This window comes from Melospiza melodia, chromosome 4, assembly GCF_035770615.1.
Source record: "Melospiza melodia melodia isolate bMelMel2 chromosome 4, bMelMel2.pri, whole genome shotgun sequence".
NCBI classification, from domain to species: Eukaryota; Metazoa; Chordata; class Aves; order Passeriformes; family Passerellidae; genus Melospiza; species Melospiza melodia.
This window is the reverse complement of record NC_086197.1, coordinates 68,550,947-68,568,872: the sequence shown is the minus strand read 5'-3', so window position 1 is coordinate 68,568,872 and position 17,926 is coordinate 68,550,947. Positions and strand designations below refer to the sequence as shown.

Sequence of the window (17,926 nt, the reverse complement as noted above, 5' to 3'; positions counted from 1 at the left end):
ATATACTTGCAAATTTATGCAAAATTCAGCAGAACACATGTCCTGAAGTTGGCGAAAACTGGTGTTTCAAAAGCATTTCACTTAACACTTGAAAACTAAGTCCACAAAATACTTGAAAAAATTGCTTTCAAGTTTTCCAATACACACTGCTATTTACTCTGAAGTAGCAGTTACTCCAAAATTCTTCTCTCTGAAATACAATTAAATAATCTCATGCCAAGCCATTCTTTTCAACTACACATTTCAGATTCATTTGGAAAAAAAAAGTTTGACTTTGTGATGATGCTTTGAAGAAAGGTGAGGGTAACCAACCAGTGTAATTCTCCCTGGATTTCCATGTTGATTTGACACAGAGTTTTTTCTCCAGAGCCCTGCTCTTTTTATGCATTCAGAGTTACATTTCTCAGTACATTTGGAGAAAGCCAGCACAGCACTGTGCTCTCTCATTCCAACTGGAGCCAGACAAAAGCCTGAAGTTCTCAAACTCTGAGGGCAGTGACAGGCTGCAGCAAGCAGCAAGTGGCACCTACTGGCAGGAATGAAACAACCTGTAACTGAAAGGACAGAGCTCCCACTCTGGGAGAGGGTGATATCCATTTCTCACCTTCAGCCACCACTTTTATCATCAACACAAGAGTTAACAGTCACCTAAATTACTTCTACAGTCACAGTTCTGGCCTGAGATAACTCAATGACTTCAGGGTTGACAGGAGCAATAAAATCTAATTTAACAGTCTAGGGCAATACTGTTAGATAGCTACTATGCTCTCTCCCAAGAACTACTGGTTTGATAATTTCTGTAGCAATTTTGAATACCTGAGGCAATACTCTCAGACCTTTCACTGCAAAAACCTGACCTATGGTTTACAAAAAACCAAAAAATAAAGTATCTCCCTGGGAATTATTTTGAGACCTAGTAGTCTAGGCTATTAGCTACACAAACAAAAAAAAGTAGGCAACAAAACCCTCAAAGCTACATGCAGCTTTTACAACGGCATCATAGCTCAAAGCAGAAGCCTCTACTTGCTGAAGAAATTCTCCTAAAGGAAGGCACAGTTCCACTAAAGTTCAAACTACCACAGTCACACAAATTAAAAAGGTGAAGCTATGAAAACACTCCTGGGGTGGTAACTTGGAAGTTACCTGCAGCAGAACAAGAGCATTCTGATGTCTTCCTGTAAAGAGGCTTAAATGAACCCTGTAGAGGAGTGTCTCCAGCAACTGAAAGGACACAAGATTTGGGTTTTCTCCTCCTCCTGTCACTTCCATTAAGAACTGCAGCATCCTCCCACATACATAGTCTTTTCCATCGAAGGAATTCTCCAAATTCAAAAACTAGAGAGAAATAATAGTAACAACAATCAAAATGCAAGTAAAGCTTCTACGTTAAGGTTTAAAAATCACACAGATCACAAACTTCAAATAATGCCTTTTGCTATCTTATCACGCCAAATTTTCATATTTCACGCCATATTTTCATAACCTCTAAAGATACTGCTTTTAAAAGTACAAGAATACCCATGTTTTGCAATCAATTTAACACATTGATTTTAAATAATTTTTACTACCTGAGGAAAACTGATGATTTCTAGAAATAACCCGCAAGAACCTGAATAGTTTCATTTTCAACTTTTGATGTTTCAAAAATAGTACTTTTCATTTGACACTTCTCTGTCACGCACACTGACTTTACAGAGTAGAAAACACACACTTACAGTAACATTTAATATATCATTTGGAATTTTTACTTACTGTCCACCAAATTTGATAAGAGGGAGCATATTCCACTGCTGTTTCACACATTTCCTGTATCTCCTCCTTGGTTCCTCTTTTTGAGAAAAGTCTGAGGTAATGACACCAAATTTCAGGATTTTCTTTGTTGCTCTCCAGGGCTCGAGCCAAAACATTTAAAGTAGAATCTAAACACTCAGATGAGGAGCTGTAGAAATTAAATATTGAAAAAAGGACTCACATCAGCTGTGCTGGTATTATGACTTCTACTGTATCAAATATGAAAATGGATGTTTTTAATTAGAATGGAAGTCACACACAATATCTTTTCTTAAACATTGTCCTTTACTACATCAAAGCTTCAGCAAGTTTTCAAGTTTCAGGTTAGGAGGTACAATTGTTATAGTGCACAGAAATAAGTATTCTATGAAGACTGCCAATTCAAATAAAAGAGTCCAAATTAACTGAAAATTGGTAAGAGATTGATCTCTATGCAATCAGGATATAAAGGCATTTACATCATAGAGGCTTAAGAACTTAAGTAGATACTTCAGAGGTGTATTAAAGTAAGTTAGATTTTCGTTAAATATTTAATTTACTTTCTACAGTCATTATATATAAGTCTTTATTTCAGCATATCATAAAGGTTCTGCCTCTAAGACATTAAAAACCCTGAAATTTTATTTTTTAAATAAAAAAATCATGAGACGATACCCACCAAGTAATATAAAATTAGCTGAAATAACTGATTATACTGCAAGCCACAGAGACAAGCTTTAATGCATAAATACATCTTCCATAAAACCACAGAATGTTTCTGAGGTCTCACTTATTCTGAAAACATCTTTAGAAATTATTTTGCATGGACATGTATGAGAAGAAATACACAAGTCTCAAAAAAAACCTAACACAGTTAACCATGCATAAATCTGAAGATTTCCCAATCCCACTACTTTCACTTACTAGAGCAGTCAAATTTCTTCAGAGTACTGAAGAAGCAGGAATGGGAGAGGTGGCTGTTTTAAGAAAAGGATGTACATATCTTCCACTAGGGTTTTTCCCTTCTCTTGATTGTTTCCCAACTACACTTATATTCAGAAGGCATGCTCTTCTCATGCTGCTACTTGCCAGCAATACTTGGATTACTGGCCTTCCCAGTTCTACCCCTTCTATTGTTCAGGCACCTACTGGTAGAGTTAAACTGATTTGTTTCCTAATTTCCCACTATTCACAGTTTAAACAAGGCTTTTAAAGTAGAGCTGCTCCTCTCCATTCCCCTTGCTTCCTGCTACAGTTGCTCAGCTGTACCTCACTATTAAAACTGAAGTCAATCATCATAATGGATGAAACCATCATGACAGACGTCCTATTCAAGTGATCTGATTGCCAACAGAAACTTGGTACTCTGCAGCATAATTTTAAGGAAGAGAAGCAATGAAACTCAGGAAACTGAAATTCTAAAAAAAAAATCACAAAATAAGAAACCAAGTGCTCAAGTGGATGATTTCTACAGGGATAAAACCAACTATCAAAACTGTCCTTTTAAGAAAGATGGCTGATGAAAGGAATTTCAAAAATTATTGCAACCATTCACTCTGTAGGGGAGAATGATTTGAGTTCATTGTCCCATTTTTACTGCTGGAAGTACAACATTCCATTGTCATCTTACACAGAGCACTTTTCAAACATGAACAATTACTTCTCCCACACTACTTACCATCAACTTCCATTCTGAAAAAGAACCTACCGAAAGATAAACCATCAGTGTAATTTATTACTCATATACTCCACTAAATATAATCTATTTTTTTAACCTGCTTAAAGTAATGCATTATTTGTGGCATTGTTGAAGAAAGTTCTTTAATATCAAATAGGAAACTTGATCATAGCAGCAAGGGCAAATGTAGCAAGGTCTCATATGTAACAGACATACCCTTCATTTTGATTCAAGTATTTATATGCAAGTTTAATCCAAAGCTGTACATCACAGGGGTTTTCTTGGACACTTGCTTCCAAGTTGGAAATGTCATCAGTCTCACTTGTAAAATACCGGACATCATCTGGAGTCACCACAGTATCAAGCACTGGAACTCTTTTTTTATGTTCTGAGGGATGGGCTGTAAATAATAGACAAATTTTTTAAAAAGAAAATTTCCTTTTTAAAACAGTAGTGACCAGTAACTCTCACAAGAGGCGGCATTTACATATTTCAAGTACTCCCATCAATCACAAGTAAATAGCATTATCTCAGCATTCTTCAAACTGTACTGCTTGTAGAGAACTGGTTATATTCCAAATGTGAAAGAATGAAAGAATTAGCTGTAAAGTTTGCCTTGATCAACAGACACCAACTAAGGCAGTTCATCAGGCAGCATTATGAATTAGGCATATTTGACAAAGAAAAATTTATCTCAACTCTGAGTCTCAAAAAATCCTTTTTAGAGATTTGCTAACAAATCCTAAAGCTCCTACCTCCAACAGTCACATGTGAAATGCTATCAGGTTACTGATGCTCTAGCAGCTTCCAAGTCTCAAATGCTGCTTAACTGGCGCCTTTTTTAACTCCTGACCTCACACCAAATACAAAATCTGTACAAATGTAAGGTAACTGAACACTGATGTTTTATTATTTAAAGTTCAGGGGGAGGAGGAAGGAGAAAGCAGGGCTGTTGAAGCAAAATAATACTTTTTCAAAATCCTAATGGTATATGGGCAAGGCTGAAACATTGTAGGGAAACAGTTCCTTATGCTCCTTTTAAGAACAGATAATTAGACATTCCACCCTAACTTCCAGTCACATTAAAGAAAAAATCTAATAGAATTACAAGTCTAAGTCAAAACTTTACCCAAAAAATTTATGCAAAATAAAGTCTGCATACAGGAAGTAGAAAGTAAAGAAAGCTATTAAATAAAGCCCGGGCTTTCTCAAAAAACCCTTTAAAAATCAAGTGTTAGAAAGAGGTGGGTGGGTTTTTTCCTCTAGTATTCATTTAAAGGGTGCCACACATCCAGATTACCATATTTAATAGGTCCAACAAACTGTTCCTCTTCACTGCTGCTACTATCTAACAGAGGTTTTCTCCAGTACTTAGGTCTCCATTTCCTTTTCTCTTTCCAAGTTGTATGTGGAGGGGCTGTAAACAAAATAGTAAAAATTCTTTCAATTTCTGTATTCAAGAGTAAAATATTTTTCCTAATAAGGATTTTAGATAAAAAGATGCTGCGATTTCAACAGAAAGAAGTGCATAAATTGCAATATTACTTACTTGAAATTTATTGTGCTTAAGTGCATAAACAAATTCTACAAATGGAACTCCAAAACTATTGTATTATTGCCTTAAACTCTGTAGACTTTGTTACCATAATCAGAATTTATAATACTGAGATAAATAAATTATATTAAAATATATTTTTGGTTTACAAAACCATCAAGGTATACTCATATAGTTTTTACTCATTTATATACATTGTATTTAATCTATCAAGCTACTTACTGTGGCTTTTACTCTCGTTGACGTTGCTGGCCAGAAGAACAGCCATCTGATCCACTGACATACGATCTCGGTTTATACCAAAAAGTTTTTCAACATATTTTTCTGAAACAAGAATATGTGCAGCTTAGGTAAGCATATAGATTAAACAATTAAGTAACTTAACAGTAATTTAACACAATCTATGATAAATTCATGAAATATGACTGCTGTAAGAGGTATGGTAATTCAACATCCTAGCACAAAAAAATGAAAAATAACCAAGTTCTGTTTGGCCACTTGCCTATATGGCAAAGGCATTGTTATAAAATTCCAGCTCCACTGAAACAGGTCCATCCAGTAGTTACACAAAACACTGAGGAAGGAGAGAGGTAAAGATTCCATGCTCACTGCTCCCCAACACCCTGAATCCCAGCAATACTTGTTTTTAATGAAATCTTCCTCAGACCAGTGATTCTTTTCTTTCTGTAAGACACCAATGTAACTACCCACTACAAAGGACTGAAACGGACAACCAAAGAAACTTCATATAGCTGTATCTTATATATTGCTTCACATCAAAGTCCTTGCACCTAGAGCTTTTAACAAAACTCATTCCCTTCAGAAAATAATTTTTAGATACAAAAGAGAACAAAAGACTCAATAACCTGTGGCAGTGCTGATTTCCTCATCAGTGCTTTTTTCTGAACAGCCAATCAGTTCTAAATTGTAAGACAGAATATCCTGAAAGAGCTGCTTACGGCTAAGAGTGCAATCTTTCATGTGCTGCCTAAAACAAATAAATAAGCAATTAATAAATTTATCATAGCAACAAAATATTAAGAAAGTTTTAGTACACACTTGGGTGAGGCATAAAGAAAACAATACCCACAGAAAAAGTTTGCTTTGAAAGTTGGTTAAATCAAAGTTGGTTAAATGTATTTCTACATGAAACTTTTCTAAACTTTTCTTTCTAGGCTTTTTCTAAACTTAAGCCTACAGCACAGTATTTAGAACTTTCCAGTTCAAATAAAATAACCATAGGAATTAGATATCACTTTATATCTTGAAGAGTCTAACAATGGTCTGATGACAGCAGCTAAAAGCTGATCCAGAATAAAGTTCAGTCCAGTTTTACCAGTAGTTAGGTTTCCATATTGAGTACATTCCAAGCCAATTCATATCCACTTTTAAATATACTGCACAAGATTAGTAAACAAGTTATTTTTTAATACAATTTAACACCAGCCTTTAAAGAAACCAACTCAGCTAGTACTTTTCCAGGAAACTAGAATTACACTACAATATTATTGGTTTTTCACCTAATCATTGATTTGGTATACACTTTTCAAATCAAGGGTGCTTAACAGTTTCAACCACTATGTGAGGTTCTATGAGTTGAAGTTATGTTGAAGCTGTATATAACCAGATCCATTGGAATTACTAGAAAAATGTTAAAATATTCTCTATCAGGCTGTACTATTTTTCTAAATTCACATCTAAAGAGCCTCCTCCTTCTTCATGGCTTAGGTGAAAGGAGTTTTTCTTCCAACTAAGTATCTGTAATAGACTATTAAAAATAACCTTGTCTAGAACCTGTGCATAGGATCACATATCCAGATCTTTCAAAGAAAAGAAAACAGTACTTATTTCAGACTCAAAGGCAGACATCTAGAAGAGAGGTTTCATTTAAGCCAGGAAAATAAAGAAGAACTTACCACTGACAGTCATCATCATTACACGTGCCTGTTAAATCAAAGCGGCAGAAACACTGTTTTGGCTCAATCATATTGCTATACGTTATTGAACTGAGGTACAGCTTCTCCTTGGTACGGAAATAAGGACTAAACCTAAAATGAAACAGCAAATTATGGTCAAAAAGTACACAAGGCAAGACATCAGTTTTCTAAAAGTAATTAAAATCACTCGCAGTATTAAATCTCATTATTTCCAAATCCCTGCTACTAACCAAAAGCATCGTTAACCTACAGGCTACAAACAAGGCAAAAACAAGGGCAAGAGGAAGGGAACAATGGAATACTCCTCAACCTAATTAAGGTTTCCTCTAGCATTCTCATCTCCTTTAGGTGCAGAACTTCATTAATATGAGAACAGGAGTGGAGTAAAAACCCAGTATGGAAAGCAAACTACTGAAAGTGTATTTCAGTAGTTTATAGAAAATCTCATGCTCTAATCAGCATTAAGACCAACATCAAATAGAAGTGTAAAGATAACTGTTAAAGACTAACTTGAAGAAATAGTAGGAAAGAAAACACTTCAGCCTTAGAACACATAAACAAACAAAACCAGTCTTAGTCTAGCAGACTAACACTTCTTTTAAATCTTTAGCTGAAGTTTGACTACATCCATTTTGGGATTTCTAGCTCCTTCAGGAATTGACATCATAACCATCTTTACAGGAGTATTCATTTTAACTTGTAAGTTTTCTCCATCTTCTACTGCTTAAGTCCATAGCAATAAAAAAGCTGAAGCACATGGTAGGATACAACTTCTCCAGTTTAAATTCAACTTTTGTTGTCTACAATTTGACATGTAGGAACAAAGTTCTCTTTAGTCCAAAGACAGATGTGCCAAATTGATTACACTTGCAGCTATTACTGTCAAGTCAAGATGAATCACTGCGATTATGCCTCTTTCCAGTGAGGAGGAATCCAAAAATAGATGACTGAGCCAATTTTGACTCAGATTATGTAAATTCTAGCCAAGTTCAAAGACTGCATAACTGAAATATGCTTCTTGGATTTACACTGTTTCATACTAGATATAAAAATCCTGTTTTCAAACACTTAGCCATGTTTTTAGTTTAGTTGTATCAAACAATGCACAATACAATGTAAAAGCAGCATATTGCACAAAACCAAGGGACATGTGCATAGCAGAAAAAAAACCCTGAATAATTCTATTTTCTAAACCAGGCAATATTGTTTAGGGATAGCCAAGTTTCTCACTAGGACTTGTCTTCCTGTACACATCTGGGTATCAAGGAAGAGCACTGAAGACCATATGAACAAGAACACACAAGTCAAAAAGCTGCTACAGTCTTCATACCTGTAGGATTTGAATAGCAGAAGAGGACTACGGTATGGTCCAAACGGAAATGGTTTCACTTCAGCTTGTTTACTTTGTGACGTAAAAATATCCACGTCCACTGAAATTTCCTAGGAAACAGATAAACAGATATACAGCAGCTGCTGGAGCACCTAATAACAACAAGCTTCATGTTTAATTGTACAACATTTACCTGACCGCACAAGAGATCTTCCTTAGGCACAATACAGGCAGTACTTTTCATTAGCAGCTCTTTCAAGCTGTCAGCTTTAGCATAAAGTTTTTTCAGTTCATCAATATTCAATCCAAGGAACAGCTCGGGCTCCTCGGAAGCCTTTTTAGAAAGTTTGTTTATAGTTTCTTGTTTTGGAGTGTCCATGTGTTTTAGATTTGGCTTTGTAAAAGAATTCGATTCTCTGAAAGATCTCCTTCGTTCTCTGTTTGAATTAGACAAAACTTCATCATCAAAGTAATTTTCTTCACTGTCCAAAGTCAATTTGTCCTGTGTAAGATCATGAAGTGATGGCTGAGGTAATGCAAATTCAGATTCCTCTTCTACTTGAGGTGTGGTATTTGATTGTTCCTTGGTTTGAAGTGCACGGGCCTCCTTCAACTTCTGAATCTTTAGAGCATATTCATATTCTAGTTGCTGCAGTCGCTTTTTCTCTAGTGCAATCAATTCTGCTGAAGGCTTTTTTGGACTTGATGCAGGGGAGGTATCCAATTTCAACATTTTGCTTGGCTAAAAAGAAAAAAAAAATATCTCTTTATTTCAATTTTCTCATCTACTGATCTATTGACGGGAAGGAAAAACATAGCCAAAATACTTAACTCAGCGTTTATAAAAATGTATTTTAAACTCTTGCCTGAAGATTTCAACAAACAGCAGAAAAACAACAAAGGTTTACCACAAATCAAGTGGCAGATCTGCATGTTTTGCGATAAAAATTACCCTCTATCATGTACAGGGAGGGAAGGCTTCAACAGAAGTTCTGGCCCAAATTAAAAGTTGAGCTATAAAACGAGTACATACAGTGATGTTGGGAGTAGAAGGACTAAAATTTAGAAAAATATTTTAGCCTTGTTTTTGTATATTTTGTTTTTCAAAACAGTATCAGATCCACTCTGCAGCAAGTTAGCTTGATAGTTTAACACAATCATTGATGTCTACCAACAGAATTTTCTTTTTTCACAGCCACACAGCTCCTCTTATTACTTATCTATGAACGCCACTCCCCTAACATTGAAATGTAGGCTTTGAAGAGTTTTCTTCCTTAAATCATTATTGCCTTTTTTTTTGAATTCTCAAAAATGAACAAAACCAATAAGAATATTCCCTACATTGTTTCTGAAATGTTTTCCTGAAATTCCACTTGAACTTTGTTAACCAAGATTTATAATCTTTTCCAAGTAGTTTGGTTTAAAAGCATGCTGACTTACACCAAGATGATCGTGCTCTAGCTTTCGTTTCCCAATTTCCTTACTTGCTACTGCTTTTGCTCGAGCAAGTTCTTCTCCGTATTTTAATGCCAGAGCTTTTTTCACTGTAACTCGTTGTTGAACTTTATGTATCTGAAAAAATAAAAATAAAAACTAAATACTACAGCAAGATGCAAATTTACAGATATGATCACATAATAAAATATAATTACATGGAATTAATGAGATATAATATAACTAGGTGGGAATTAGTAAGTAATTCCAAGAAAAGTCTACTGCCACCAAAAATTAGGCATCATAATATAACTAGGTGGGAATTAGTAAGTAATTCCAAGAAAAGTCTACTGCCACCAAAAATTAGGCATCCCATTTTAAGATTTCCAACTCTAGGAAACAAGCATTTCAGAGTGCCAATTACATGTTCCTGAAGCCTCTTGAGAAATGCCTTGTTAGCATTCAAGATCTTCTCTGTTGCTTGTAGCTGTTCAGCCAGTTTGCTAATTTTATTCTCAGCAATTCGAACATTCTCTCTCTTCTTGGCCTGTTGTTGCAATAAATTTTTCAAGACAGACTCATCCTTTATCAACAGCATTCTGAAATAAAAAAGGAATGTACACATTTTTTTCCAAAGGTAAACTACTTAGGGCAATTGCTGCTCCTCCAAAACCCCAGTTATTTAAGAAGATAGCTCTCCTAAGTCACAAGAAGACTACAAATTAAGCCTCTCCAAACAGTCCTAACATTCAGAAGACAGTAAATACTGTCAATATATAAAGCACATTTCAGCATCCCAAGTTCAGCATCTAAGTATAATGCAGAAAAAAACATTCTAGTTACAAGGACAGGGGAAGGTAAGCAAATGCTCTGTCTTTAAGACTGTTTTCAATAGAATGACAACCAAAACACACATTCTTGCTTTCTGTTAAGTATCAACCTACTTCCATCTTAGGGCACATATACACGCTTCCAGATTACAAGCCATAATGTTATGGCACAGCAACAGAGTAGACAAATTACAAAAAGCTATGCATCAAGGGAAGATAAACACTTAGATGGGTGTGGATAAAGAGAGGATGGAAGATTATTTTTCAGTTGATGACTGATCGCAACCTAGTTTGTTCACAAGACCATACAGAAATAATCAAGTGGAAAAAGAAGCTGAGAAGAGGATGCAAAGTACTTCTACTTCCAATTACTTTGTAATTTGAAATTAAGGTGAGAAACATGGAAGAGGCATGCCAGAAGAGAAAAGCCATATTAGGTGGCAAACATCATAATCTTGTCACTGAACATAAATACAGCTGAAAACACTTAGCATGACAAATCATACATAAAAGTCATCAAACGCCTCTCTGGCAATACAACACAATTCCTTTTGCATAGCAATAGAATTAAAGGCTGATAGTTCCAAGACAACAGGAAAAATCATTCCTTGCTCTTTAAATGCTACACATTTGAAAATATTTTCTCTCGATCCTGTTAAGCAAAAGGTAGGACTTAGGACAGTAAAATGCATACCTGTTTTTCTTCAGCTTTGCTTCTGCTTCTGTGACTTGTTTGGTCACTACTGCTATTCTCCCAATTCCATCAACTTCACCATCAGAATTTGCAGGGGACGAATTGTTCTTCACTGGATCAGACTTAATTAAGCGCTGTTTCTCACGACTGAAACCAACGTCAAAAACAAAGCTGTTCAGTAGCCTCAACAATCATTTTCATGTGTACACCCATGAGTTCTTAAATTTTTGGAAATAGTAGCAGGACAAGATTTCAAGTTAAAAGAAAAAGTACTTTCCACAATTGCAATCAGTTACTCTAAGTCAGTTCAAATCCCAGGATTTTCTTTAGACCTCTATGTAGTCTTACCAAAAAACTGCATGGGGGGGAAAAACCAGAAGGTGATGGCAAGGTTTTTAAACTCAGATCTTCCTTCAGGTTACAAAAGTAGACTAGTTAGCAAAGGGCTACAAATAAAACACATTTCACATTAACAATTAAACTAAGATTACCTGGCAATCTCTTCTTTCAGAAGTCTGTATTCTATTTTCTTATCTTCTGGGAGAGCCTCTGGAGTTCTCATTGGATCATTCTCTTTTTCTGATTTTGGAGGGGCTTTGATTTTTGATGCCTGTTACAATTAGACTCAAGTCAGTACCAGTCACGCTAGATTAAAATACAGCTATCAAATAGTATTTATAAGAGGAATTTCAGCACTAACACAGCTGTTCAAGGCTAGTAAGATCTTTTAAGCCACTACGTTTCTGCCTAACAATGCACTGAATTTTAATTGAAAAAAATCAAACCAAAATATATTCCAAGTTCTATCCTCAGGACGGCATCTTCAACAAAAAAATTTTATTAGCTTGTGCAATCCAAATTACAATGTAGTTCTCCAGATGGGACTCTTACCCTCTTCTGATGCAATTCAGTATTTCTTGACTGAATTCTAAAGTTTAAATTCCATATATAAGGAAAAATAATTAAAGTTTTTAAAATTTTGACATCATTTACCTCAACATTTCTCCTTGCTTCTTTTATCATAGATTCTAGTCCTCCAAACACACTGCTAGTTGAGTTAGAGGGCTCTCCATCAGACTCACTGTCATCTGAGTCATTTAATGTAACGACAACGGACTTGTGTTTTGGAAGCTGGGGTGAGAATGCAAAAAGTTTTACAGTAAGAAAACAAAGTTAGAGATACAGGTATAATGGAAGACATACTTACAATAAGAGAAAAAGAAGGTTAACTCCTTTTGTTACCACACACATCAATCCCACATTGCAAGAAAAAAATAAGCATTTGTACATCTCCACAAGACAGTAATATTACACATAGTCTTGATACTGTAACATGAAAGTTACTCCAACATTTTCAACCAACTCCCAAGTATCTGCAGCATATTTATTGGTTCATGGTCAGAGCATACAAATCTCAAACATCTAACTACTATACTTGATTAATTCATTTAATTGCAATTAAAATTATCATCTGTCATTTGCAAGGAATTTTTTTAAGTAACTGAGAGGTAACAGCCAATCAAATCTGCATTAGAATTGGTGTGGCAGACACGCCAAAACTCCCTCATCTTTCTGCTACACAGCTGAGATGTCTCTTGTCCCACAGTCGTACTTAGTTGGTCTTGCAGTGAGCTGCTCAGGCAGTTTAATTGGAGAACACCACCAGAACGTAATCAATAGATGAAATCATGATTAATCACCTTTTGCCAACACAAATTTAAAAAGCTCACTGAAGATCAGGTGACTGCCAATTCCAGCACAAAGGAAAATGCAGAAACAAGCAGACAACCAAGATTAACCTCAAATGCTCTGGAGTTACAGCTTAGAAAAAAGTAACTTTTTTCACATTTCCAGGACTGCTCTTCTGATCTCCCACTGCAGATCTGGACAACTACAGCTATACATTACCCTTCATCTCAGAACAGAACCTTGTCAAAACTCCAGGTGTTTTTTAAAGCATTAACCCCATTAAAAAGCCACCATTTTTTTAAATGAAAAATACTCAAATTTCCACAACCAGTTCTTTTTGATACTCTGGGCAATTCTCAAGATATGGGTTTTATCTACTAATGCTGAACATACTCCAGCTGCATCAATTTGTCACCACAACAGGACAGGCAGGTGAAGTTCCACTTTATGTTGGTGCATAAACACTCCTCACAAACACTCTCTTCCAGCCACACTCACAGACATGCTAACTGATGTACACACTATTCACTGAAAAAATTCAACAATTCCTAGAAGGAAAATTACTTTTTCGCCACAGAAGTTAGTTTTCTCACCAATTTAGCATGTTAAGTATGTTCAGCAATGGGACTGATGCTCCAGACCCCCTTTAAAGGAAGGAAGACACCAACTGGCCAAGTGCAGGAGGAAAAGCAAGACTACTTCTGTTTTGGCAATGGTGTCTGTGCTAGTCTGGATAAGAAAATAATTGAACTAGATTTACAATCTTAGTTCACTGTATGATGGCATATCTTGACGCTCTCTTTAGCTATAAATTCTTGCCTCAAAGTCTTTCTAGAAGAGCATATGGATTGTCAAGGTGACTAATAATTCAAATGCTTAACTGAAGCTTCACTTTTCTGTGCTGTCTCACTAGAAAACCTAAGTCTGCTCTTCACTTAAACTGAGCTCAGTTTCAACTCATAGCCTTATTAGTAGGAAGCAGCAGTATTTCCTTACTGTGATCACAGCTCGTGGAAGCCTCGGTACTCTAACAAACTTTGTACTTTGCACCCGTGGCTGAGACACAGTATTAATACTGACAGCAGACAGATTACTTCTTGGCACAGGCTGCAAGTTGTCTGGAACAGGAGGGGAAGGTGGACCACTGTTACTTGATGTTTCCTAAAAAAAGAGAACAAATTATGGTCTTAAAAATGCACATTATACATAGCTGCTTTCAAAAGCATCAGTATAAATGAGACTGTTTCATACATGTCTTGGAACATGAAAAGGTGATGTAGCCAGACTACTGAAATGTACTAGACAAATATTGCAATTCTGCAGTAATATCAAAAAGGCACGCAAGAGTAGGCCAGTTATTCACAGGTCAACTGCCAAAGATTCTTTAAGAAAGGTCAAAACTAATATTTTTTCCAAAACCACAAGCTTAGCTTCTCACTCCAAGAGAAACCCTCAAAACAACAACAAAAAGTAGTGAACCTCTTCCAACATCTTTTCCTAAGATGTTGAAACAAAGTTACTAGTCTTACTTTCTAAATGAAAAGTTCAAAAGTAATAAACATTTTCTGGCAGAAAACCCCCATTCCTTTGACTTACTCCATTTTCAGTACCTTGAAGTTTCATAATTCCTTCAGAAATAACAAAAAGGTTCAATTTACAATTCCACAATGGTTCTTGTTGATTGTTAAGCCTCTAGAAATGCAGCGTAATACCCCTGATAAGCCTCACTTACAGCTGGTCACACTGAAATTTTGGTCAGGACTGCCATCTAGAGGCTTACATTGAAAAAACAATAGAGTACCTCAGCTCTGAAAGCACGCTTGTTGGCTAGAGACTTGAGTAACTCTTCTCTTAAGAGCATCTCCTCCTCCTCTTCCTCATCAGCAAAGGGAGGTTTTGGTGGCTGTTCCGGCTCTTCAGGGGGAAGAGGGGGAAGAGGTGGAGGTGGCTCAAGAGAAACACAAGGAATACCCTCCATGTAAAGATGGCTCAAAGATGGTACAGGCTGAGAAAAGAAAATAAAACAAAGGTTTGAAATGTGGAAATTACTACCCCTTTATGATTACTTAGCAGAGGTTGAGACTGAGATAATTCCACGATTTAGAAGTAATTTAAACTGTGTCCTTTTAATTAGCATTCAAACTACACTTACATCCCTGTCAAAGGCTGTGATTGAACAGTAAGTTATTTCTCACAGAGGTTAATGGAAGAAACAGATTTAGATAGCGGAAGCTGTGGAGAAATACAAACTAAATGTAAGTGAGACTCTGAACCAGAGGTCATTTAGCCAGAGAAATATAGTTGACCAGCACTCTTTAAACAGTTTTATGGAAGTGTCTTAGCTAACACAATTACAATTTCCCTTAGTTGAAAGTTCAGAAGCTGTCATGAGAAGAAATGGTACCTTTCTATCGCTTTTCTGACAAGAGTAACAATCATTAACTGAAAAAAAGGGTAATGAAAAAAACTGCACTAATTGAACTTCATGTGGACTCTTAGGTGAGAAAACAGAAAACACAGTCTAAAGGCACAAAGCTGGAATGACTGATGAGCTGTATGTCTTGGCTTTTCCACCCTCTAGGTAACAAGTCAGAGATCAAGCCTATCTACCTACCTACGTGGCCTAGAGATAAGGGGCAAAGTTGCCTTGTGCTAATAGTTCCAATTCATTCTTTTTCCTTATGTGCTTCAGACAATTTTGTTTTTGTATGAAAAAGCACAGCTCTAGCAATGAAGTGAATTTCAATTCAATAGGGAAAACCTCCATTAACCAACAACAGCATCAGCCAAGAGGCAGCTGAAATAAAGACTTTAAAAAGCAGCCACAAGTCTGAGAGATAGTTCAAGGGAATCATTAAACAGAGTATAGTACCCAAACCAGAATCTAAATTTCATCCTAGCTTTAGCATTAGAAATTGGATACAAAATGAGAATTATCAAGGTTACTTACTGGAATTGGAGGAGGTAGCGGCAAGGAAATTGGTGGTACTGGAGGTGGATAATATCCTCCTATTGGACACTCAAAGAAAGGAGGTTGAACTGGGGAAGAAGCTGTAATTAAAATACTGAATGTAAGATATCTGGCAGGTATTCATTAAACAACAACTCATGCTTTATGCTTCAACTGATCTAATGGAGCAGAAAGAGTAACATTTTTACAATGCACTAATTTCAAAGGCAACACCAAGCACAGCACAGTGCCTTTTTTTACATGTATGTGTATTTTTTTAAAAAGCATAGTTACATTTTCTTTTTCGGTTTTATATACAAAATGTAAGTACAGCCAACCAGTACTGCTAAGGTAATGCAGGCCTCAAACTGAATTTAAATTGCAAGAATTTACCTTCTCAAACAAGATATCTCAGTAGCCTGGTTACAAGCTACCAAAAACATAACACAACACAAGGTAGGACAGAAGCAGACCCAAAGCACTACTGATAAATTCTGAAACATTGAACAAGAAATTGAGATGCTTTATCAAGAGAGATTTGTGTAGTTTGTACATACAAAATAGCAGGTGCAGTATTTTAACAAAGTAATGCATAAGGAAGGCGGACAAGAAAGGAGGAAAAAGAAGCAAAAAAAAGAAAAAAGGGTGGAAGATGAAAGGCAAGAGAAAAAAGTATCCAATCAAGTACTATGCTTAATGAAGTTCTCAACTCTCCATATGTTGACATGGAACACAGAAACCCAACTACCTTAAATGCACCTCAGACTCAAGAGTCAATAAAGCATTTAGGCCTGCAGAGACTTCTGGAAGGTGTATGATCCAGCACAAGTGACCAAAGCAGGGCTGCCCCCAAAGTCAGGTTGTCAAGTTCCAGGTATATTTGACCATGGAGATTCCACAACATTTAAACCTGTGCTAGTGTTTTTGACTATCTTCTCTCTAAGCAGAATTTGTTTTGTTACAATTTAAGTGTTGCTACCTGTCCTTCTGTTGCCATTTGACAGATGAGTTTGGCTCTGTCCTGTCTGCAACTACCCACCTAAGTAGTTGGAGACAGGAGCAAAATCCTTCCTTAGCCTTCTCAACACAAATGCAGCTTTCTCAGTCTCTTTCTGTAAGCCAAGCGCTCCAGTGTCTTGATGAACTTTATCAAAAACCAGCCTGAAACAGTTTTCCTTAGTCATAAAGGTCTTTTGCTAGGCTCATTGTAGAATGTCACTCGCTCCTACTGTGAAACCAGAAAACTGGCAATCTCATCAGTGATTAACAGGCCCCTCCAGACAGTGACCCACAACAGTCACAGTGCCACACACCAAGCTATGGCTTGCCTGTGACCCAAAGCCATACTGCCGACCCATCTGTCACTCAATGTCCACTGGGACCCCCAGGCCCTTTTTTTGCTGCTGTCTGTCCAGTCAACACCCTGCACAGCCAGCTGGGAAGATACGACCATAAACCTACAGTACTCCCATGAGAAAAATATACCCCAAAGAAAAAAAATCCCACTACAGCCGAGATGGAAAGAGTCAGTGTTAAGATAATTAGCTCACCTTAAAATGTTAGTTCTATAATGCAGACAGCTCAAAACACTTTCTTTCTAGAACAGTAGCTTATTTCCTACATTTTACCTATTTTTACCAACCAACATATAAGAAAACTGTAAGTCTTACCTGGTGAGTTAGTTTCACTGTCTGTATCCATAGCAACTTCATCATAATTATCATACTGATATATGCCTCCTGCACTCTCTGTAGATTGCTTATCCAAAGACCATCTCAAGTCTGTATCTGATGACTAAACACACAAAAATGTATTTTATTTACCAGGTCTTACATCATTATTTCAGAGTAAACTACTAAGAAATGAATTCTGAAAGAAGGCCCTTAGAATTTTTTCTTCTAATTGATTTATAAATACAATTTACTTATCTGTACAATAAGAAGAAACTGAATATTACTTTTAATCAAATCCGCTGCAAGTAGCAACTAGACAAATCCACAGGCAGTTTTAAAACTGTATCTCTTCCAGAATGATGGGGTGGGGGGTGTTATGATACATA

General features: G+C 36.3%; 1 protein-coding gene across 4 annotated transcripts in view; it reads right to left on the bottom strand.

The window, feature by feature from the left end:
• The window catches only part of ZFC3H1 (zinc finger C3H1-type containing), a 41,764-nt gene that overhangs the window by 12,765 nt on the left and 11,073 nt on the right, over positions 1–17,926 (bottom strand). For all 4 annotated transcript variants that reach the window (XM_063155049.1, XM_063155050.1, XM_063155051.1 and 1 more), the window contains exons 6-23: positions 17,538–17,661; positions 15,868–15,968; positions 14,719–14,922; positions 13,914–14,078; positions 12,222–12,359; positions 11,720–11,838; positions 11,229–11,375; positions 10,129–10,303; positions 9,711–9,842; positions 8,464–9,012; positions 8,271–8,380; positions 6,920–7,051; positions 5,870–5,991; positions 5,226–5,327; positions 4,749–4,865; positions 3,665–3,848; positions 1,753–1,939; positions 1,144–1,335 (exon numbers count right to left, since the gene is read on the bottom strand). In XM_063155049.1, coding sequence (XP_063011119.1) covers positions 1,144–1,335; positions 1,753–1,939; positions 3,665–3,848; positions 4,749–4,865; positions 5,226–5,327; positions 5,870–5,991; positions 6,920–7,051; positions 8,271–8,380; positions 8,464–9,012; positions 9,711–9,842; positions 10,129–10,303; positions 11,229–11,375; positions 11,720–11,838; positions 12,222–12,359; positions 13,914–14,078; positions 14,719–14,922; positions 15,868–15,968; positions 17,538–17,661 — 3,000 coding nt within the window. The remainder of the gene's footprint in view (positions 1–1,143; positions 1,336–1,752; positions 1,940–3,664; positions 3,849–4,748; positions 4,866–5,225; positions 5,328–5,869; positions 5,992–6,919; positions 7,052–8,270; positions 8,381–8,463; positions 9,013–9,710; positions 9,843–10,128; positions 10,304–11,228; positions 11,376–11,719; positions 11,839–12,221; positions 12,360–13,913; positions 14,079–14,718; positions 14,923–15,867; positions 15,969–17,537; positions 17,662–17,926) is intronic.